General features: G+C 50.2%; 12 protein-coding genes across 12 annotated transcripts; 6 read left to right on the top strand and 6 right to left on the bottom strand.

Moving 5' to 3' along the window:
- Positions 1–114: 114 nt before the first annotated feature.
- N7484_005567 (uncharacterized protein) lies at positions 115–1,290 on the top strand (the record flags this gene model as incomplete). Its single annotated transcript, XM_057115986.1, has 2 exons — positions 115–829; positions 917–1,290. The coding sequence occupies 2 exons, from the start codon at positions 115–117 to the stop codon at positions 1,288–1,290; spliced, it is 1,089 nt and encodes a 362-aa protein (XP_056971869.1).
- Positions 1,291–1,749: 459 nt separating this feature from the next.
- Positions 1,750–3,068, top strand: N7484_005566 (uncharacterized protein; the record flags this gene model as incomplete). The annotated part of the gene is made up of 5 exons (XM_057115985.1): positions 1,750–1,796; positions 1,852–2,030; positions 2,083–2,180; positions 2,546–2,588; positions 2,647–3,068. The coding sequence occupies 5 exons, from the start codon at positions 1,750–1,752 to the stop codon at positions 3,066–3,068; spliced, it is 789 nt and encodes a 262-aa protein (XP_056971868.1).
- Positions 3,069–3,504: 436 nt separating this feature from the next.
- cbf5 (pseudouridine synthase CBF5) lies at positions 3,505–5,221 on the top strand (the record flags this gene model as incomplete). The annotated part of the gene is made up of 5 exons (XM_057115984.1): positions 3,505–3,613; positions 3,687–3,843; positions 3,940–4,571; positions 4,639–4,865; positions 4,922–5,221. The coding sequence occupies 5 exons, from the start codon at positions 3,505–3,507 to the stop codon at positions 5,219–5,221; spliced, it is 1,425 nt and encodes a 474-aa protein (XP_056971867.1).
- Positions 5,222–5,609: 388 nt separating this feature from the next.
- Positions 5,610–6,993, top strand: N7484_005564 (FYV10 family protein; the record flags this gene model as incomplete). The annotated part of the gene is made up of 4 exons (XM_057115983.1): positions 5,610–5,663; positions 5,722–6,261; positions 6,316–6,510; positions 6,562–6,993. The coding sequence occupies 4 exons, from the start codon at positions 5,610–5,612 to the stop codon at positions 6,991–6,993; spliced, it is 1,221 nt and encodes a 406-aa protein (XP_056971866.1).
- Positions 6,994–7,198: 205 nt separating this feature from the next.
- N7484_005563 (25S rRNA (uracil2634-N3)-methyltransferase) lies at positions 7,199–8,598 on the bottom strand (the record flags this gene model as incomplete). The annotated part of the gene is made up of 2 exons (XM_057115982.1): positions 7,199–8,214; positions 8,391–8,598. Coding segments are annotated over 2 exons (1,224 nt in total), but the record flags the coding sequence as incomplete, so codon positions are not given.
- A 626-nt stretch (positions 8,599–9,224) lies between these two features.
- On the bottom strand, positions 9,225–10,562 carry gmtA (GDP-mannose transporter; the record flags this gene model as incomplete). Its single annotated transcript, XM_057115981.1, has 4 exons — positions 9,225–9,667; positions 9,726–10,097; positions 10,169–10,256; positions 10,320–10,562. The coding sequence occupies 4 exons, from the start codon at positions 10,560–10,562 to the stop codon at positions 9,225–9,227; spliced, it is 1,146 nt and encodes a 381-aa protein (XP_056971864.1).
- A 680-nt stretch (positions 10,563–11,242) lies between these two features.
- N7484_005561 (thioredoxin domain-containing protein) lies at positions 11,243–11,944 on the top strand (the record flags this gene model as incomplete). The annotated part of the gene is made up of 1 exon (XM_057115980.1): positions 11,243–11,944. One exon carries the CDS (start codon positions 11,243–11,245, stop codon positions 11,942–11,944), a length of 702 nt encoding a protein of 233 aa, XP_056971863.1.
- A 399-nt stretch (positions 11,945–12,343) lies between these two features.
- N7484_005560 (SMI1/KNR4 family protein) lies at positions 12,344–13,955 on the bottom strand (the record flags this gene model as incomplete). The annotated part of the gene is made up of 2 exons (XM_057115979.1): positions 12,344–13,880; positions 13,945–13,955. 2 exons carry the CDS (start codon positions 13,953–13,955, stop codon positions 12,344–12,346), a joined length of 1,548 nt encoding a protein of 515 aa, XP_056971862.1.
- Positions 13,956–15,825: 1,870 nt separating this feature from the next.
- Positions 15,826–17,211, bottom strand: N7484_005559 (uncharacterized protein; the record flags this gene model as incomplete). The annotated part of the gene is made up of 1 exon (XM_057115978.1): positions 15,826–17,211. One exon carries the CDS (start codon positions 17,209–17,211, stop codon positions 15,826–15,828), a length of 1,386 nt encoding a protein of 461 aa, XP_056971861.1.
- Positions 17,212–17,823: 612 nt separating this feature from the next.
- On the top strand, positions 17,824–18,356 carry N7484_005558 (SCF ubiquitin ligase complex subunit HRT1; the record flags this gene model as incomplete). Its single annotated transcript, XM_057115977.1, has 4 exons — positions 17,824–17,928; positions 17,995–18,073; positions 18,133–18,203; positions 18,258–18,356. 4 exons carry the CDS (start codon positions 17,824–17,826, stop codon positions 18,354–18,356), a joined length of 354 nt encoding a protein of 117 aa, XP_056971860.1.
- A 236-nt stretch (positions 18,357–18,592) lies between these two features.
- On the bottom strand, positions 18,593–19,029 carry N7484_005557 (signal peptidase complex subunit 1; the record flags this gene model as incomplete). The annotated part of the gene is made up of 3 exons (XM_057115976.1): positions 18,593–18,790; positions 18,852–18,911; positions 18,982–19,029. The coding sequence occupies 3 exons, from the start codon at positions 19,027–19,029 to the stop codon at positions 18,593–18,595; spliced, it is 306 nt and encodes a 101-aa protein (XP_056971859.1).
- Positions 19,030–19,687: 658 nt separating this feature from the next.
- On the bottom strand, positions 19,688–20,941 carry N7484_005556 (homoserine kinase; the record flags this gene model as incomplete). The annotated part of the gene is made up of 3 exons (XM_057115975.1): positions 19,688–20,032; positions 20,091–20,389; positions 20,521–20,941. 3 exons carry the CDS (start codon positions 20,939–20,941, stop codon positions 19,688–19,690), a joined length of 1,065 nt encoding a protein of 354 aa, XP_056971858.1.
- Positions 20,942–21,708: the final 767 nt, after the last annotated feature.

Raw genomic sequence — 21,708 nt, 5'->3', positions numbered from 1 at the left:
GTTGAGTTTGAGTTCGATTTCCCAATATTGTCCGATTTGTGATTAATCAATGCTGGAGCGGTGTGGATCATCCCTAAAAACAAACAAGGCAAACCTGATACTTGCATTGCTATCATGATCTCGCCTTTCAATGTGAAAGCTCCGTTGTCCATGAGATTAACTTCCATACAGTACTTGCTCCGTCGAGCAGTACACTGCCGAGCGTATTCCTCGCTCTCAGAGCGCCTGCACCATGACCTCACCACGCGGAAGCTCCCATTGACCTTCGACTACCTACATCCTCAGCCATCTCACCTTTTGAATCTCTCGCTTGACGGTCTTCTTCCAGAGTCATCCGGCACTCGCAGTGCATCATCAATTCTTCCTTCAATCAAAAACCCATCCCCGTTGCCATTTGGTCACCACTTGATCTATTTCCCGCCCCAAGTGACTCTGTCGCAACTAGTCCCAGATGGCTGCGACGTCCTTCATACACCAGGCGATCCTTTCAATCGCCGCATGTGGGCAGGTGGTAATGTGCAATTCCCAACTGAAGGACCGCTGCTGGATGGCAGCCGGGCTGTGTGTATTGAATCTATCCGCAACGTGACCGTCAAGGGACGCGAGGGAGACGAGAAAGTGATTGTCACGATTGAGCGACGGGTTGGTACCGTGCCAGAAGGGGAACCAGAAGAGGAAACCTGGAACCGAATCTGGCAGGAGAATGAGGCGGATTTGGGAAGCTCGTCGCTGATAGAGAATCGAGATCTCATATTCATGCGGGCCAAGACGGCGGAACAAGTTGCCTTAGACCGAGAGCAATTTTCATCCCCGACTCGCTTTGTCAAGTGTTAGTTCTTCCTTTACAGCTTGTTTTCATCTGCGCCGTGGATAGTTCGTGCAAACCAAGAGAGAGAGAAAACTTACTTGCAAACAGCCCCGTCCGATGCGGTATTCCGCCATTCGATATTACCCACCAAGGCATTACTCTTCCGCTTCTCGGCGCTGACAATGAATGCGCATTCAATACATTTGGACAAAGATTATACACAGAACCAGGAAGGGTTCCGAAACCTTTTGGTTCATGGTCCTTTGACCTTAACACTGCTTCTGAGTGTGTTGCAAAGCCACCTTCAGAGCCTGAACCTTCGGGTTGGTCATATCGAATACAAGAATCTTGCGCCTCTGTATGTAGAAGAGGAACTGACAATCTGTGGCAAGCCTAAGAATGACGGTGCTTGGGATGTCTGGATCGAGGGTCCTGGTGGCAGTCTGGCTGTTCGAGGTACTTCCAGCACTTGTCCAGCCTAGGTACAAATATTGGGCATCTTAAATATATTACAAAAAAGGATATCTAAACAATCAGAAAGCTTCGGGTTTACTCCTGAATTCCAAGGTTATATAGTTGTTTGTGAGACTGCCGAAAGCACTATAGCTGGAGTCCGGGTGTAGTGAGAAGTTACGACAAATGCCTTTTCATCCAAAAATGCATTTGATATTAATTCTACTCAATACTAGGTCAATCTTCTCAGTGAAAGTTGTACATTCGTAGCCCCGGGGCCGGTATGGTGCGTATTATACTCATATGCGATGCCAAGACCGGATTACGGATAAACCAGTGCCGGACTTTTGCACACGTCGGTTTAAAAGCTTGCATCCGTGGCTTCTCTCATTCTTCTCTCTCTTCTTCTTCACCCTTTCTTTCCCCTTCAATGGCTTGATTCTTTTTGAACATAGCTTTCTCTTTTCAATTTTTTTTCTCGGCTCACCATGGACCAAGTCCAGGCGGCCTTCTGGGCAGCACCTCCGGTGACTCGGTACGCTGCATTGCCATTCCACCTCGGTGGACCTGTTGACTGACTTTGTCTGAAGCACAATCACAGCTCTGACTCTGATTCAGTCTGTTCTAGTCTATGGCGGCGTGCTCAGTGGATTTTATGTTGTCTTCTGGCCGTCTCGGATTTTCAAATTGCTTCCGGAGATCTGGCGTTTAGCTACTCCATTCCTACTAACCGGTCCGAAGCTCAGCTTCTTCTTTGACCTCTATTTCAGTATGATGCCTCAGTGTTGCATTGGCCTTTGGCCCTGCTAACCTGCCGGCAGTGTACCACTATGGCAGTCAGCTGGAGACCAACTCTGCTCGGTTTAGCCAGCCCGGAGATTTCTTTATCTACCTGGTATTTGTAGCATTCACCATCATGGTAAGTGGCTCGCTTGATCTCGAGTCGTGTGTTTTTTTTTTTCCTTTTGCATCTTCATATTGTCACCTCCCAATCTGCCCGCCCAGTCAAACAAATGGCTGTATCGGTTCCTGAACGTGAGGAAGATTACCCCTGCATCCGTGCGGCACCGTCAAGAATTCGCAAAATAACTTGGTGCTGCATTGGTGTGGGATTGGTGGGATTACCTTATAGGTAGTTGTCATGATTTTTAGTTCATGTACAGCGGTTCAGGTGCCCTACATTCTACATACATCTATTACCATTCATTCCCAAATATCATGATCATTTCTCCAACTCTGTCCGTGGTAGCTCAAAATGTCCTAAAGTTGCTAACTTTGCCCAAGCTTACTGCAGGCTACCTCCTTGGCGGGATGGTTTTTACTTCCGGTGAGATGTCTTGCCTAGACCCGTATAGGGCCAGAACTAATATTTCCCTATTCCATAGCGTTGACCCTGGCTTTCATCTACACCTTTGCCCAGGAAAACCGGGGCAGAAAGGCCATGCTGTGGTTCATTGAGATTCCCATGGAGTACCTCCCATGGGCGATGCTACTGATCAACCTGGTCATGAATGGATGGCCTTCAGCCGTGAGTGAAGGCACGGGCATTGTGGCTGCCCATCTCTATGACTTCCTCACCCGAATCTACCCAACTTTTGGCGGTGGCCGAAACTACCTGGTGACGCCCGTGGTCGTGCAGCGCTTTTTCTCTCGCCACACTCCCAATGCTAATAACCGCGGATATGGTACTGCTTTCCAAGCATCAGCATCTTCCCAGCCCTCTCAGCCATCATCTCGGGGCTGGACCTCCTCTATCCAGAACCCATGGGGTGGTCGAGGCGCGGGCCGAAGACTTGGTGGCGATTGAACGCATATCAATATGGAAGCCCCATGATGTTTAGACCATCTAAAAACCTGGAGCGGGATTAGTCTTGCATCATTGCCGGCGTTTTTAACAAGTCTTACAGTTAATTTTGACTGAACAGAATCAGATATCTTGGGAAATCATTACTTCTGAGATTTGTATTAGATTAGCAACCATTACTATTGTTAGTTATTTCAAGAATCCACCAGTATATCATGCACTTCGAATATGACAATTCCAATTAAGTAAAAATCAAACCCTAAACCCCCAGCCACCTGTTTTACTGGACTGTACAGTAAAGTCTGGGACGAGAATTTCCTTCGAGAGCCAATCACGTGACTCACCGCGGGCGCTAAACCGGAACAGGCTATGGAGCTGCCGCACTCGCAAAATTTCCTCGAGCAAATTTTTGGTCTGCAACAGCAACACCATCGACAACATGGCCGCCGTCAAGAACCAGGAGATGGACTACGCCATCAAGCCCGAGGCGGTTAACCCTGCCATTACCGCTGAGGAGTGGCCTCTTTTGCTCAAGAACTACCACAAGTGTATGTTTCATGGCGAAAAAAAAAAAAATTCACCGCGATCCTTGAAGCATTGGCTAATCCAGTCATTATATAGTGCTTGTTCGCACCGGTCACTTCACTCCTATCCCTGCTGGTGCCTCCCCTCTTAAGCGTGACCTTAAGTCCTACATCAGCTCCGGTGTCATCAACCTCGACAAGCCGTCCAACCCTTCCAGTCACGAAGTCGTGGCTTGGATGAAGCGAATCCTCAGGTAAATCCTCACCACATTCCACTCAATCCCTCAAGAGACTTCAAGAAGAAGAAAGAAAAGAGAAAGAACAGATTCTAAATGCATTGGTAATTTTAGATCCGAGAAGACTGGTCACAGTGGTACTCTTGACCCCAAGGTCACTGGTTGTTTGATTGTCTGCATTGACCGCGCTACCCGCCTGGTCAAGTCCCAGCAGGGTGCTGGTAAGGAGTACGTCTGTGTCATCCGCCTGCACGAGAAGATCCCCGGTGGTGAGGCACAGTTCCGCCGCGCTCTTGAGACCCTCACCGGTGCTCTGTTCCAGCGTCCTCCTCTTATCTCGGCCGTCAAGCGTCAGCTCCGTGTCCGTACTATCTACGAGAGCAAGATGTACGAGTTCGACAACGACCGCCACCTGGGTGTCTTCTGGGTCAGCTGTGAGGCTGGTACTTACATCCGTACCCTTTGCGTTCACTTGGGTCTGCTCCTGGGTGTCGGTGCCCACATGCAGGAGCTGCGTCGTGTGCGCTCCGGAGCTATGAACGAGGAGAGCGGCATGGTTACCCTCCACGATGTCATGGATGCCCAGTGGGTTTACGACAACCAGCGTGACGAGTCTTACCTGCGCAAGGTCATTCGTCCCCTGGAGAGCCTGCTTACCGGCTACAAGCGTATTGTGGTCAAGGACAGCGCTGTCAATGCTGTCTGCTACGGTGCCAAGCTCATGATTCCCGGTCTTCTGCGTTTCGGTTAGTCCCCCCCCTCGTCCCGTTTGGTCTCAATTCTGGGGAACTCATAACTAATACATTTTCACAGAGGCTAGCATTGAGGTCGATGAGGAGGTTGTCTTGATGACTACCAAGGGCGAGGCTATTGCCATCGGTATTGCCCAGATGTCTACCGTGGAGCTTTCCACCTGCGACCACGGTGTCGTCGCCAAGGTCAAGCGTTGCATTATGGAGCGCGACCTGTACCCCCGCCGCTGGGGATTGGGCCCTATTGCCCTTGAGAAGAAGAAGCTCAAGTCTGCTGGCAAGCTCGACGTAAGTCATGATACCCCTACATCCGCTATGGCTGCTCAGGACTAATTTTCTATCAGAAATACGGCCGTACCAACGAAGCCACCCCCGCTTCCTGGAAGAAGGAATACAAGGACTACGATGCCGTTGAGGACGTTACTGAGGAGTCTTCCGCCCCCGCCGCTGCTCCCGCCCCTGTTGAGGAGCCCGTGAAGGCCGATGCTGAGGCCGATGAGGACAAGGACGAGAAGAAGAAGCGCAAGCACGACGGTGAGACCGCCGAGGAGAAGGCCGAGCGCAAGAAGAAGAAGAAGGAGAAGAAGGAGAAGAAGGAGCGCCGGAAGTCCAAGCAGGCAGAGGACAGCGATGACAGCGAGTAGATGTCCAGGAAGACACCCTGCTAGCTCGCGGTCTACTTCCTGTACCATATTATTAGGTCTTTTCATTATTTGCTTCCGGAGTCTTTGGGTCAAAAGGGAATGTTGGTTTTCAATATTTATTCGTCCATAGTTGTTGTTACTCCAACCTGTGATGTTCTTGTAAAGATTATCTTTATACAGTAGTTTATATAGTAGTTGGTAACTGAGGTAAAGTAGAGTTCACATGACCAGTTCGTTCTGGGAGCGGAGATGATCTCGTGACCGTTCGCTCTCCGCACTTCCCCTCTCTATACTCTTCACAGCACCCCGACTGATCTCTACGTATCGCGACCTGCCGTGTTAAGGGACTTCAATCAGTTCGCGTTACGTGCTTTTAATACCCGGAAGCATGGCTGCTGAGCTCACTTCCACGAAGCTCAACGCTGAGAGTCACTTGATCCTGGTAATGAAGCTCTCCAACGTCATCAGGTGCACTTGACTAATTAGCCGGACTTGCATAGGACCAACCGCTCCTTCGACTCCCTCATGAACTCGCGCGAAGAAATTTTAAAACCGTACAACGCGTTGTTGAACGAGAAAAGGAATATGTGCTTCCTGCCCTCAAAGAAGCGGCGAATGCTTCACTCTCCAACACGCATACCCCCGACCAGACCCTTGCGGCACTCGATGCTATGATATCTCGAATGCAAGGGTTGAAGCGGAAGATGGAAAGTTTGCAAGAGGAAGAGCGACGAATTCAGACCCAATCCCGTAAACGAATCCAGCATCTCGAGGCCTTACACAATATTCCAAGTTTGGCAGATGTCAAGTATGATCAATGGTCTCGGGTGCGGCTGGATCGTTTGCTGGTCGATCATATGTTGCGATCGGGGTTCTCAGAGAGTGCGAAGCAGCTTGCCGAAGAACGAGACATCGAAGGCCTTGTAGACCTGGGAGTGTTCACTCAGTGTCAACGCGTTGTTGAGAGTCTCCGCCGAGGAGACACCAAAGAAGCATTACAATGGTGTGGAGAAAACAAAGCAGCGTTGAAAAAGAGCAAGGTTTGTCTTAATCTAATACTCTCATAAGATCCGTGACTGACTTGTTCGTTCTAGCACAACCTTGAATTTGAGCTCAGATTGCAGCAGTACATCGAGATGGTTCGAACGCAGGATCGAACGAAGAAGCTGGAGGCTATCTTACATGCGAGAAAATACTTAACTCCCAATCATGAATCCCAGAATAATGAAGTCATGCGGGCAGCAGGATTGCTTGTCTTTAGCCAGGACACTCGGGCAGAGCCATACAAGGTGAGTTGCGATCTTTGACGAGAGAGCAGCATAGTCCTAATCATGATATAGGCATTGTTTTCTCAGGACAGATGGAAGGTTCTTTCTGAACTCTTCGTCAAGACTCATCATGAGCTCCTCTCCCTACCCTCACAGCCTCTCCTACACATTGCTCTTTCTGCAGGGTTGTCGGCGCTCAAGACCCCCTTATGCCATTCCGCTTATACGTCATCCAGTTCCAACTCACAGTCGACAAGCACATCGGTATGCCCGATCTGCTCGACAGAACTGAATGACCTCGCCCGTAAGATGCCATATGCTCATCATTCCAAGAGCTATGTGGAAGGCGACGCAATTGTGCTACCCAACGGTCGAGTCTACGGAAAGGCAAGACTGTTGGCGATCAGCAAGAATCTTGGGGCCGTTGAGGCTGGCAAGGTCAAAGATCCGACAACGGGCGAGGTCTTTGACGAAAGCGATATGAAGAAAGTCTACATTTTGTAATCTTCTGTTATGCAGTCCACTGCAAACATTTTTAGCGTCAAGAATGTCTGGAGCGAACTATTTTATTCGGAGTTAACGGACGTGCGTATCAATGTTGAGCGTGTATTTTATCCAAGTCATGAACTATTATGCAAGAATGCATTTATCTGCTATATGCAAGAAAGAGACTCAACAATGATACACTCATAGGCGTAAAACCCGACTTTTACTCGCTATCATCCGAATCATCTTGGGCTCTAGCTCTCTTCTTCTTGCCCGCCTTCACCGGCTCCTTCCTCACCTCAAACACATACATACGTGCCTCCCGATCCTCTCCACGCCATCCGCCCCTACCTCCATTTTTCCCTTCAACCTCGCCAAGCGTCCGAGCATGCGAATAGCCCTCATAAGCACTCCACGGAAACCGGAAACTAGTAACAACCTGTAACCCAGCATGACGAGCAAGATCCTTGATATTCCACAAAGTATACGGCTCAGCCTCAAAAAGCGAAACCAAGATCTGACCCGGACCAGTGCGGACTTCCTTCCCAGAAGTCTGATCATCCTCGTCCTCTTCGTCTTCGTCCTCGTCCTCATCTTCCTCCCACTCATCATCATCCGGATCAATAGGCTCCGGCGCCGCAGAAAGAAGAGGCACACAAGCCTTGAAAAAGGAAACGAGGAGTTCCTGATTGGCCCGAACCTGACGATTAACATCGGTCGAAAGACCTCCCACATGCGGGAAATTGAAACAAATCACATCCCACGGCCCACTGGGTGCAGGCTTCGCTTCCGGCTCCGGTCTTAGCAATTGGCGCACATTCTGTTCTTGCTTTTGGCGCTCTTGTTGCTCTTTTTGGATCATCCAGGTAGGTCTTTTGCGCTCTTTGCGTGGGTAGCCGGATTTGATTTCTTTGCCTCCGCCTCCCGAGGCGCCTAGTTTGCGGGCGTCTACGGAGTAGAGGACCTTAGGGCCATTAGGATTGGGTGCTAGTTGGGATTTGGGTGCATCTTGCTGTTCGTCCGAGGGCTGTTCGTCTGATTCTTGTTCTTGCTCCGACTCTGCCTCTGGTTTGGATTTGGATTTGGATTTTGACTTTGCAGGTGCATTTAAAATGTCCAAGATGTTCTGCTCTGCTTGTGGGTACTTGCCCAAGAGTGTTTCTCGAGAGTCGTAGCATGTAGCATATAGCTTGTGACATTTGTATTGAGTTGCCAATGAACGGGCAAATGAGAAGTCGCCTGAACATGTTAGTTTAAAACTAAGAGAAAGATCCATGATGTAGTATGAATAGAAGAAAATAGCATCTTAAATCTCGATACAATGTATGCATTGAGAACAACCCGAGAAAAGCAACAGATTCAGGTAAACATGGGATATCATAGGTGTAGAGACGATTATAAGAAGTAGCACTCACCCTCTCCAATCAACAAAACCCGATCTCCCCTCAAGAATGGCACAATGGGCCTTTGATTAGCTTGAAGGGGTCCTTTCTTCTGCGGAGCCTCGGTCGTTCCAGCTCCCTTAGTCTTCGGCTTAGACTGGGAAGGAATGGGTCCCTGCTTAGGCGGCGGACCGGGGCGGGCGCGAGCTGGGGGCCCTTTTGTTTCTTGTTGCGGGGCATTCTATAGTTCTAGACGCAATGATATGTTTGTGGGGAGTCTTAAGTGAGGAATGCAGTATATATGAAATTTTGTGATGGGGAGGGAGTTCGGCCAATCAAAGATCCGGTGGATATAAGCTTTACTTAGGACTTCTTGACTTGACCTGTTTGAAAGAGCTTATTATTTATTCGATTTGTCCTATTTGTACTATTTGAAAACTCACTAGGATCCTCCGATGTATTAATCACTTCTAGAACACCCTCTATGACTGTCTGTAGGTCTCCCAAGATTATCATGAAAAAGGTCTAAGTAGAAATACGTTCTATTCCACGGCATAGCTATATACATCGAAAACAACCAAAAATCCAGACCAGGCTATGCCCCTGCTTAAGGCAGAAAAGAAAAATTAAAAAGTCATACTGCAGTCCAAGTGGCGCTTTCCCCTAGATGACGAAAAAAAAAAAAAAAAAAAGGAAAGCCCAACACCAATGGAGGACCACAAGAGCACCAGGAGGCTGCCATGAAACGTGAATCATAATGTCACATGCAAGAGGGTCCCAATGCCCCGAATATCAGGGAAAGCGTTGATGCGCGGGTGGTCCAAGGACTCCGTATCGAGAAAACAATCGTTCATTCTTTCTTATTTTTTAAGAGCGCAGCGAGTCACGCATGCTCTGGCTGCTGGCGCTGACCAGCGGGTTGGAGGTGGGCAGGACACCGGTCCTAGGCTTGGCACTCTGCTTGATCTTGGCCACAGCGTAGACAATACCGGAGAAGAATCCAACGACAATGGCAGTCACACTGGGGAAGGTGACGGGGGCATCGAAGAAGATCAATCCGGACAGGGCGATGGGCAGCTTGTTAAGAGCGCCAACCATGGAGTAGGTGGTAGACGAGGTGACACGCACACACCAGGCGGATGTGTAGGAGATGAAAACGGACGACATGCCGGACAGGATCATGGCGATCCAGATACCGTTGCGGTTCTCCTCGGGGAAGTTACGGGCCAGGTTGGCGGAAGACCAGTCCTCGGCAAGCAGGGTAAACACGATCAGGACGGGGATTGATAGCAGGTTGTTGTAGAACATGGCTAAGAAATGAGTTAGAATGATGCTAAGGCAGGGATACCCAGACTAAGCAAAACATACTGTCAAAGTCCTTGAAGTTGGTCAACTTGATGCGCTTGCGCATACCCAGCACGTAGGACGAGGTGCACAGGCAGTTGATCATCATCCAGACGTAGCCGGCGTTCAGGGTCGAGACCTTGCTGGAGGTGTCACCAGTGCTCTCCACGGCGTGCTTGATGTCGGCCCAGGCAGCAACAATGGAGCTGAGAACCATCAAGCCGAAAGAGAAAAGAGTCATGTTGGTGACAGAGCCACCGAACCACAGGACCTCACCGTAGGCGATGAGAATGATGGTCAAGTTCTTGAAGATGGTGTAGACGGGGATGGAGAGGAACTGAAGGGCCTTGGAGCCGGTGTAAATCATGCCAATCAACAGCAGAGTAATGGGGAACCCTATCCAACCATAAGTCAACACTTTTTTTTTTCATTTTGTTACACACGGCCATAACCGGGGGGCGCCTTACACTTTCTCGCCTCATCCGTGCTAAAGTCGCGGTAGGTGATCAAGCCCATAGACTTGCAAGTTTGAATGGCCGCGATACAGACAATGGACTATAGCAACAATCAGTCAACGAATCCATCCCCATGCAAGAGTTCAATGGGAGCGGGACATACCTGAACCATAAGCAGCAGGAAGTTGAGATTGAAGTCCAACCCTGACAGAACATACTTGTTCATAACGGTCATCAGGATGGACGAGCCGCAGTAGGACAGAACAGGCAATATAGGGTTGCTGGACATGCTGCTAGGAGGAGACGGCCGGGGCTGTGGTGGCGGCGCGGCCTCGAATTCCTTGTTGCCCTGATCCAACTTGTCCATGTCGACGGTATAGTCGTCGGTCTTTTTGTCTTCAACCATGGCGTTTTTGGTGGGGGTTTGAAAACCCAGAGAGAGTAAACGAAATAAGGTAGCGAAATGGGAAAGAGGCGAAGACACAGGTCAAAGAGAACGGAGCGTACAACTGGACGCGCGAGGAGAAAACAATTCGAGACAGAACTTTTGGGTTTGGCCGGAAGCGGCGCAGGCTTAAGTCAGCAGGGGCTCTCAGGGGAGTCACGTGCCTCTTCTATTTTAGAGATAGCGCCCAATGGGGGCTAGCGCGGTGGTTAGTCAGATTTCGAGCTGCAGTAGTCGCGTCCTGGGAAATTACAGTCCAGTCCAGGTGAACAGTCCGGCGTCATGGACAGAGATGTCACTCTCGGTCTATATTGCCCATGGAACGCTCACATGGGTACTCCGTATTCTGATCTATGAATGTAGTCCGTGATCAGACAAGCCAAGACTATATCCCGTATACCCCAGTGGAGCTCCTAGACGCGAAGATCCTCCAAACCTCCACTTCTCCCTTTTCAGATAATTCAAATCAGCACCCATTCAGGGGACCTAACACTCGATACCACTTCCAGTTGACCAACGAAAATAAAAAAGGGGGAAGACGTGGACCAACCCAAAATAAGAGAGGGACAAAGAGCAATTATCTCTCCCCACTCTCCAGACTTCTCGAATTAGCCCTCATAACCCCTCCCAAAATTCCCACAATGCCGAACGATCACCACGAAGAGTCAGACGACGAAGCCCTTTTCGCAGCCCTCGAGAACGAAGACGACGATGACGCCACGTACCGCACCCAGCGTATCCAGCAACTAAACGCCGAACTCGCCGCGCAAAAGGACAATCGCTCCGCAAAATCGACTGGCGCCACATACACACAGGACACAAGATACCCCACTCTTAGCAATGATCAAAGCGTGCTAGACTTTACTACATCGACAACGCGGTGTATTGTCCATTTCGCTCATGACGACTTTGCGCGATGCGCGACGATGGATGCACGATTGGAAGAATTAGCGGCGAGACATTACGAGGTGAAATTTGCACGAGTCGATGTACGGAATACACCTTTCTTGGCGGAGAAGCTGAGCATCCGGGTATTGCCTTGCGTGATCGGATTTAAGGATGGTGTTGGTGTTGAGCGGGTGGTTGGATTTGAGGGATTGGGTCCTGGAGGCACGAATGGGACCGAGGCTGGGTTTAGCGTGGCGGTTCTGGAGAAACGGTTGTTGCACAAGGGCGTCTTAGCACAGGCCAAGTTCTCAGCAGACGATGTGGATGATGATGAGCATCAGAGTGACGACGAAGGACATGATGTGAGGAGAGGGACTCGTTTGCGGAAAAAGGCGATCCAAGGTGGGAAGGCTGGACGAGGACGATATGACGACGATGACGACGAATGGGATTAAACATAGAATTGAGAACCGTTGTCACGACTACACTTGAATGACCATGACCTGTCAGGTGTATCAAGATTCATCGGACTCTATATCAAAAGTCCAACTTACGGAGTTTGACCATGGAAAACAATGAAACTAAGAACTGCATCATCATAGAATTACAGGCAAAATATCAATGGCCATGAAACAGAGCTAGTAAACAAAACCAAGAAGACAGCTCCCTAAAGTTACAAAATGAAATGCCGCGATGAAACCGGAGAGAAGAAAGCATGGGGAATTCTATACACGGAGAGCAGGTGTCATGTAGATCCAGAAGCTCGTCATCAGACGCCAGTTGCCCTTGAGAAGATGAAATCTGAAAAGAGGAAGAAAGAAAGAAAAGGATAGAAAAGAACAATGGAACATGATCTAAATGGCCACGTTCTTCATCTCTCCAAGGACCTCGGAGTCTAGGGTATTGGGTGATGATTCTGCGGTCTCATCGTTCTTCTCGGACTTTTCTTCGGAGGGCTTGGACTCGGGGAACCCTTCATTCTCTTTGTTGGAGATTTGCGGGGTGGTCACCTCTAGCAAATCTTCTGTGGGCTCGTCCTTGCTCTCCTGGGGATCTTCAGAGATCGTAGGCCCAGCCGAGCCAGAGGGACCTTCCTCGGTCACCCGGGCAAGAGGGCTGGACATACCGAAGGGGGTCTTAGGGCTCTGAGCGGGCCCTCGGTTGGGGAAACGGTTGGGAGATCGACCACGCTCCTCAGCGCGAGTCGGGCTGCCGTAAGGAGAATCCCGGGTGGATCCTTTACCAGATGCATTCACACCCATTCCGTTGGGGCCACGTCTGCGTGGTGGGCGGCGGCCGTACTTCTGGTCAACTCTCCACCGCAAAACCTCCATGTATGGCGGCTCGACATTCTGCGACTTGAACTCCTTGAGTTTCATCTCGTTGGTCTCCTCGTCGACGATGGTTCGGCCGCTGCAGAGATCATCGGCGAAGGTAGCCAGGAAGGCTGCCCAAGACCGCGCAACCACATATTTACAGTCGTAGTCGCGGCCGAAAATGATCACCTGGCCCCATTTACCAGCGGGACCGGGGGCAAGATCAATTGCAAGCAGATTGCCACCCCAATCGCGGGCTAGGGGGATCCAAGCCGGGTGGGCGTAGGCCTTTTGCACGGCTCCAGGAGGCTGAGAGTCCTGACGATCGAGCAACTCATTTCTCCATGTCGTACCGGACTGAGGCGGCGCGGCCGACGAGCTGGCAGCGGAGCTGGACACGGGAGTCGACATCATGGCGGCACTGAGGAACTCTTCGTTGACGGTCTTCCAGTTGTGACGCTCCTGCACAATCTCCTCGCAATCCAGCAGCATGGAGCTGAAGATAACACCGGTAGGCAGACCTCCACGCTCTTGCCCATCGTGGATCATCAAAGATTCCCGCAACTCGAGTGGCAGACTGCAGTCCAGCTCGTGTTCCAACTCGTTAATGTCGTTCTGTGTGCATCCTTCGCCGAGGTTGTCCAATAATTCCTCGTAATTGTGTTCCAACCACCGCTCGATCTTTCGCCAGGAGTGAGCGACGGGCGGCGGCGGCGGCGCACCATCGTGGAAACTTTGCATTTGAATTTCTCCTGTTTCCTGGTCATTTGACCTCCGTTTGGATGCGGTGGATCTCATGCCGGGCGAGTAAGGGCGGTTAGGGGAACCAGGGTCGGTCGGGGAACCGTTGAATTCAGTGGATTGGGCGGTCGCCAGGCCCTTGGAGGACTCATCATCATATGGGTTGGAGAGATCTGGCCGAGATTCGATGGCACTGGTGGCAATGGATGTGAGAGGTTCATGGCGACTTTGACTGAGAGGGACGTGTCGACCAGTACGGTAGGGAGAGTCGTGGGAGGCATGACGGTCATAGGAGGTCATGGTATGCCAAAAGGAGCGCCATGTCGAACCGAATCTGCAAGCAAAATTAGATCCGATTCCAAGAGAGATACTGATCTGCGAGGGGGGAAGGAACTAACACATTCGCCATGATGGGAGCGGGTTGATGGAGAAGAAGAGAGGGGGAGGTTTTTTTGGGCCAGGAAAAGGGAAGGTCTAGGGCATTTAGACCCGCAAATCAGGAGGATCTAGAAGTTTGCAATCTTGGGTTTGGAATTAAAGGGAAATCTGAAATCTGAAATATGGAGAAGGAAAAAGATGGGATCCAATTTCCCCTTAGGATAAAATGTCATAACTGCCTCCCCCTGGCCGCATCCAGGTTCCTCAGGCATGCAGATCATGATGTCGACACCTGAGCGCAGAATGATCATCTTGGCTTCTAGGATGACTCTGTATACCGAAGACGGTCATTTCAATGCATTTCAATGTGATTGTAATACGTAGTTCTGAGGCATTGTGAGAGCCCCCCCCCCCCCCATGCAGAACAACGCAATGCCTAATACCTTCTATCGAATTCCTCTTAACTCTCTAGCTCTCCTTACTAGCCATCTCTAGTCTGTATGTGTCAAGTTCAGCCACCGTGGCGCCTAGACTCCATCCCAATTAAGCTTCATCACAACCGAGACAAGATCGACGGGGAAGAAAGGTGATCCCCATGAACCTATCGCCATTCAGGCACCGAATAGACACATAGTGCCCTTGAAAGTCAATCTATGGGATATCTCTCATCAAGGTTTAGGGTCGGATGTGACTACCAAGGACGAGCCAAACACAAATCGAGGCACGATCACAAGTTATAAAATTAGACCATGGACTCCAAATGGCCAGAAAAGTGGAGCGCAGCGAGTGGCGCTGACCCAGATTAAAAAGGGGAACATTGCGACGCAGACATTCAGACCACGTCAGCCGTTGCGATTTCTGTTGAAACACGATTTGAAGTACCAAGTTCACAAATCATAGTGTAAAAAGGAAGAAAAAAGAGATGGAGAGACGTAGAACACAGAAGTATACAAGGCTGGCTCTTGGACCCTGGTATTAACCAGTTCTAGCCCAGATTTCTTATTACGATCAGCATGGCGGACCAACCCATCTGGTCTTTGGTCTGCATCGTTGCTTACCAGTGGCTGCAAGTCTCTTAGTGGCTTCGGACATTTGCCGGTGATTCGACGCTCCAAAACGGTGTGGCTTGGTCCACTTTCCACTTTTTCGTGGATTAAGTATTTGCCACCTGAAGTCATGGACCACTGCATGCAGTTATGGAATCTATATCCATACTCACTGTATACATAGTACTTACTATATGCTCTATAGACATAGAGATCACATCATACGTATTAAAGGGAACTCAACAAGGAGTGGACGGCATGGGATTCACACCAACGTAGTCATGAAGACTAAAACGAAGGGAAAAACTACTCAACATGGGAAATAGGTGAAAAAGCCAAGACCAGGGGTCCAGCAAAGACACCAATAAAAGGGAAAGAAAACATCAAAGAAGTAACCATCTCGAGAGACAAAATCATCAAAACATGCAGAGAGCGAATTTCATATCGTAGCCATCCTCGGCTGACATCCGCGAAAAACCAACCAGGCACGCACCGCACTTGGAAAGATCCCGACTCCGAACGATGCAAAGGTCCCCTTTCCTCGAAGAAAACAGACATCACTGTACCGAAAAGCAAGACCCGTGTATCTCAAAAACACCTCCAAACCAAGTACCAATCGCGAGCTAAAGGAATGCCCAAACGAAGCCACCGAGGGGACCTTGAACCAGTCTAGGTTACCCCTATGAACCGAATGCAAAAAAGCAGGGAAAAAATACAAAGGAAAAGAAGGATACTGAAGGAACGCAGGAGAGATGGTGTTGAGTAAGCACAAAAGAAATAAGAAATAAAACAACAGGGAGAAAAGAGCGAGGTCATCTGGACACCCGTCATCAAACAAGCAAGTCAAGTATGAAATTAGGCAAAAGAGCTCTGGATGCCTGGTGCCGCATCCAGCTTCAAGATGCGTCGGAGATCATCCTCCATCTTCTTCGTATCAACGGACTTGGAGGGCGATGGGGATTGAGTGGGCATCCGGAAGGCAGCAGTGGCGTATTGAGGCTGTGGAGAAATGTAGTTGTCCGGGGGCACAGCAGCCTGCGCTGGTGCTCGTCCCATGTAATGATTGCCATATGGACCGGGTGACGGTACATGATACTGATTAGGAGGGACTTCACGTCTCAGCGGGGACTCCGTATTGCGAACTTGGTGACCATTCGCGTAGGCAAATGGGTAACCGCCGTGGTTGGGCATTTGCGGAAGCTGTGCCGGAGAGTATCCCCGGTTGACCGGAGCAGGAGGGCCAGAGCTGGTTCGACTGGGAGTCGCATATGGAGGAAGGCTGGCATTAACGGGAGGTCGGCCTCCGTGATTGACAGGATATTCTGGAGCTGGAGAGCCCGACGCCGACTTCTGGGGGCGCGGATTAAGAAGCAGATGCCTCAACTCCGCATTCTTCATGCGTCGCTCCTCCTCGGCCTCGGGAGATTCGGTAGGTGGCGAGCTGTTGGAGCGAAAAGCGGACATGCGATCTTGATAAGATGGAGCGAAGGAAGGCCCGATATTTGAATTACGTCCATTCTCGGGGCCCATCTCAAATGAGAACATGCCACCAGGCGGATTGGAATAAGGCAGTCTTGGTTCAGTTTGAGGCGAGCGCACGCGACTGCTTGCCTCGGGGCTGCTCATGGGATTGGACTGACGCGCCTGCACAGCAGCCTTGAACAGGAAATCCAGAGGAGTAGATTTGGGCTCATCAGCCGCGGGCCGCGGGGGGCGAGCCCGGGGTTTGGAAGGGGTTGTTTCAAGATCGCCTTCCGTATCGGCAGTATCACTATCAGTCTCAAGAGTCGTCGCGAGGTCAGATTCAGGTAGCGACTTGGAATAGAAGCTTGGGATTGGTAATGCTGATGGCGCCGGTGATGCATGGAATGTAGGCCCTGCATATGCGCTATCCTTGGGTTGCGGGGTAACGTTCGAGCGGGAAGAGGTGCGTCGGTGTCCGTGCGATCCATTCGGTCCATGATATCCATTCGAAGTAGGCTCAGATCGATTCATGTCCTTGGGCTTCTTCCCAGAGCGGGGAGGCTTCTTCTTGGAATGGACATTATTAGGAATGGGGGAATCTGTGGCTACACCAGCTGGACTCATATTGCGTGGTGGTGAGGACGGAGGGGTATTCAGCAGGGCCATCTTCTGGGCGTGTGGGGTGGTGTTCTTCTTGGGAAGTGGGCGGCGGTTGTTGTTGTTGTTGTTATTGCGAGGGCCCTTGGGCGTAGGAGGATGAGGAGATGGAGTCGACATGACGACAGTGTGGCTTGAAAAATAGGCAGCCTGGTTCGAAAAGTGATGAAAGAGAAAGGAAAACACAGCGCAGACGCTAAGAAAAGCAGGTAAGGATATCGAATAGAAAGCCGGTCCTGTCACTGCTCAGCAGCTGTCGACAATATTAAGTTATTTCCAACGCTTAGAAAGCAGAGAAAATAGGCGAAAGGGAATGTAAAAGGAAGTGAAAGCAGAATCTAGGTCGCAGGGAACAACATAAATAAAGCGCGGGAAGGCATGTCTCTAAGGTGTGTGAGGCAGAAGGTGAGTCGTAGGAAAGTGACGGAAGAGTTCCCAAGGCGGGGACCACATGACTAAGGGTTTTGCCGCCTCCAGAAACAGTGGGGTTTTGCTGTGTTGGTGCTGGGACAAGCTGGAGCCTCACTCTATTTGAATTTGGCAGATTCCGATTGCCGTACAAGTACCTTTACTACCTACTCTGAAGGTGACCTGGGGATCTTTGCATGGTAATCTACCCTTACGTCAGTGACCTAATCCAAGTTCCTCCCGAGAGGTCCTCCCAGCATCCTAATCTACCGACCATCCCACTCCCGACCTCCCCACCGCTACACCACCAGACAAGCTACAAAAATGGCCGACGTGGAGATGAAAGATTCAGGCGCAGCCTCATCAAAAGGCAAAGCTGTCGCAAAGTCTGACGGTGCTGATGCTAAGAAGAAGTTCGAAGTGAAGAAGGTACTACACAACCACCTTGGGGGCCATGCGCGATCATGACGATGGGATACTGATTCTGATTTCCAGTGGAACGCCGTTGCCCTTTGGGCCTGGGATATTGTCGTGGACAACTGCGCTATCTGTCGAAACCACATTATGGACTTGTGTATGTTGTTGACACGAAGCTTGCGTGTTCGAGCTACAGCTAAACTATGCGGGAAACAGGTATCGAGTGTCAAGCAAACCAAGGATCTTCAACAACAGAGGAGTGTACTGTTGCCTGGGGTATTTGCAACGTAAGTAGCCTACACACCTTTTGAGGCAGTTGAATAAGTTCTGAACATCTTTAGCATGCCTTCCACTTCCACTGCATCTCCAGATGGTTGAAGACCCGTCAGGTGTGTCCACTGGATAACCGTGACTGGGAGTTCCAGAAGTACGGCCGGTAGAATATTTGAGGTAGAACCATTCGACAGACCAGAACCAAATGCACCGGAGCCTGGCCGCTGCCACGCATACATGTTCAATGGCTATGATCAGAGGGGGAAGAGCACTTTTTTGAAAGACAAAAGGATTTTATGATTTCCTTTCCCGGCGTTTAGGTAGTTATTTGCCTTGATATTTATCGAACCCGATGAATCCTTCCATGTGTTATCCCGTAACCTTGTATGCTTCTTCCAGGCTTTCAAGCCACCTTGACCCCATCTACCACCACATGTGGACCCCTTGAACTCCCATCTTTATTCAACCACTTCTCGGGATTCTGATTGTAAATGGGCCATGGCGGGATCACGGCGAGCGCAGTAAACAGCGTACCTCCCAGGCCGATCCAAAGCGTAAGGTGAATATCCTTGTAGATATATCCGACGAGAAAGCTAACAATCTAGAGGAGGTTCAGATGTTAGCAATATTGCTGTGTCTAATAAGTGAGGCTGGGCACTTGCTCCGGAAATAACTAGCAAAATAGTGCTTAGCAGCTCTGCTAGGTGTTGACCGTGGAAGTCCTGTCGCGTCAGGTCAGTGAAGATCTTCCCAAATTGAAGACACGCATGTGTCAAATTAGCGAATACGTACAATCTGACCTTCAAGAGCATCCTGGATTGGTGTAAGTAGTTCGTCCATGATTAGATGTGAATGGGATACTCGTGACGAAAGGTCACGTAACCTGGGGAGCGGGCTTATCGCAAGGGTGTCATCTGCCCACCGCCTCCGCCCAAGCTCCATGTCAACCATGAAGCGTTTCTGTTAACCATCACTCTGATGGATGTGATAGTAATTTTTTATCACTTCGATGGAAAATCCCGGCATCTCATTACTATGAGTGATTTCTATTAAAGAGAGAGAATCTATGGGGGAAATGTTTCGTAATTCATCTACTTCTACCTCTACCTCTTATGGCTTGGGGCCTTATGACCCACTCATACATAGATCATCTAGAGCGCTCACTATGGCAACTCATATCAAGCTTTCTCACCATATAACAATTACTTTCGCTGCAGCAAATTCCCGTGTCTCAGATCGGTTGCATGCTGCAGCGCAGACCGCAAACCAGCGGTGAAAAGGAGGATCTTGCGGCAACACACGGTCGATGCTTGGCAGAGAAAACAAGATTCCGGTGCACCAGTCACGAAAGCATCATTGTCCCTGGCAATTTGCCTCGCAATAGCTACCGATCAGAGCGCTTCCATCTCCGTGCATGCGCGTCAGGACAAAAAAAGGCAAGATTGGGGACGAGGATCGCCGATGACGCGGTGGGATTTTGCTCTCATGGAGTTCAGGTTTAAATCTCGGTCACGGTGGTACCCGCCTGTGCGGGCTCCAGCAGCTTCCATTGGCAGGTAATATTGTTGGAGGCGAACTGCGCGATGATGCGGTCTGCAATCTGGTCAAAGTTCTCCGTCGCCAGAGCCAGGATGGTTGGTCCGGCACCGGACAGACAGATGCCCAAAAGACCGGGCTGCGTCGCGGGAGTCATGAATTGCAGGATCTCGGTCAAGCCTGGGATGAGGGTCTTGCGGTATGGTTGGTGGACTCTGTCCTGCATGGCAAGGAAGATCATATCAGGGTCCGGCGGGGAGGTACCCAGAGCGGCGGGCAAAAGGGCTGCACGTTGCAGATTGAACACCTAGGAAAAATTGATGAGTCTAAAGTTTGACCAGGTCGAATCCGATGTCTCGACATACCACATCGGCACGACTGTACGATTGAGGAAGGACGTTGCGAGCATTGGCGGTGGGCACGACAAAGTCCGGGATGATGGCAATAGCCTTGATCTCGGGGGCCCAGTCAAACTTTCGGTAGTGACCAATGCCCAGCGGAGGCTCTGGGGGCTTGTTGCCCGTATCAATGCCACCAGCAGGCGCTGGCAGAACCTCACTCAATGGGATTTCTTTCCGGGCGACGTCTTCCGGCTTGAGTTCATTCAGATAAGTACCCACGAAGCCTCCGAACAGTGACGCAGCCACGTTATCCGGGTGTCGTTCTATAGACTATTAGTGTCATGCATGCAATATGGTGGAGATGTGGGTTTATATATCTGGATTTGGATTTGTGTTTGTGTTTAGATGGGCGCGGGTTCCATCGAATTAAGAAGTTGCACAGGGAAGGACTCACCAATCATTAGACAGTAATCCAGCAATCGCTCCTTGCTCAAACCTAGGTTGCCAACTGCATTACCCAGCATAACACCCGCCACCACTGCAGTACCCGACGATCCCAAACCCCGACCCAGTGGGATGGGGTTGGAGATGTGTACCTTCGTCTCCACGGGAAAGGCGCGCTGATTGTGGCATCGCAGAACGTACAGTGCCACTCGGGTGATCAGATTGACCTCGGGATCCAGGCTGATTTGTTCGGTGCTCTTGCTCAGGTCCTCATAAGTGATTTGGCAGTTCAAGGGGAGCTCGGACGAGGTTTTGGAGTCATCCACGGTGACCTTGAGTTCGAGGTGGAGGGACAGTGCCAGGCCGATGACATCGAACCCGGGGCCAATGTTGGCGGAGGAGCAAGGGGTTTGGATCAAAAACGAGCGCATTCTGTTTGAATTCCCAGCTCAGCTCACAGAGAGATGTAATGGCTCTATAGGACCCAATCTCCAAGGTATGACTCGATGCGGGACAGTCTTGGCACACCAAAAAAAAAATGATCCGGTCCGACGTCGGGGATGCAAGAGTGGATCTGATCATCACTACGGTTCAAATGGGTTATGATTGGATGCTTTGATGGATTGGATCTCCTCCAGATATGACAATCTCTGGTTGGGAGGATCTTGGGGAATAGTCCCCATTGTCCAATGCTTTACCCGGTGCTTAAGGGCATTCCCACTTACGGCGATCCCACTTGTCTCTGCCTCCACTTTTTCGGTTTCTTTTAGTTTGCGGCCTAAACTAAGTACCTGTAGGGCGATGAGAAGACGAAACATAGATCCATATTAATAAAGGTGCTATGCCCACTTAGGTAGGTGTATACGTGACAACAATTCCCGCGGATTCTACGTACAAATTAGTGATAGTAGATGCTGACTATTCACCGCTGTACCGATTGGCCAGTTGAGAGATCTGATCCTTCATGTGAGTCATTTGAACTCTATAAGTAGACTAGACAAACGACTAGGGTGTAAAATTTTAAATTATAGACATGACGTGCCGCTATAGAAGCAATAAATACCTCATGGCCAATGAACGTATGATGATACGCGAGACCTTGACGCTGTCGGCGGGACCCGTATTATATAGAGCGGAAAATTTTCACTGTGGCTGGCCAACGTTCATATATACTCCTGGCTGGGTAAAGTCACTCGAA

The sequence above is a fragment of the Penicillium longicatenatum genome (assembly GCF_028827895.1).
Source record: "Penicillium longicatenatum strain IBT 33135 chromosome Unknown contig_3_segment0_segment0, whole genome shotgun sequence".
NCBI classification, from domain to species: domain Eukaryota; kingdom Fungi; phylum Ascomycota; class Eurotiomycetes; order Eurotiales; family Aspergillaceae; genus Penicillium; species Penicillium longicatenatum.
The sequence above is the reverse complement of the archived record's forward strand: the minus strand, read 5'-3'. Positions and strand labels throughout refer to the sequence as shown.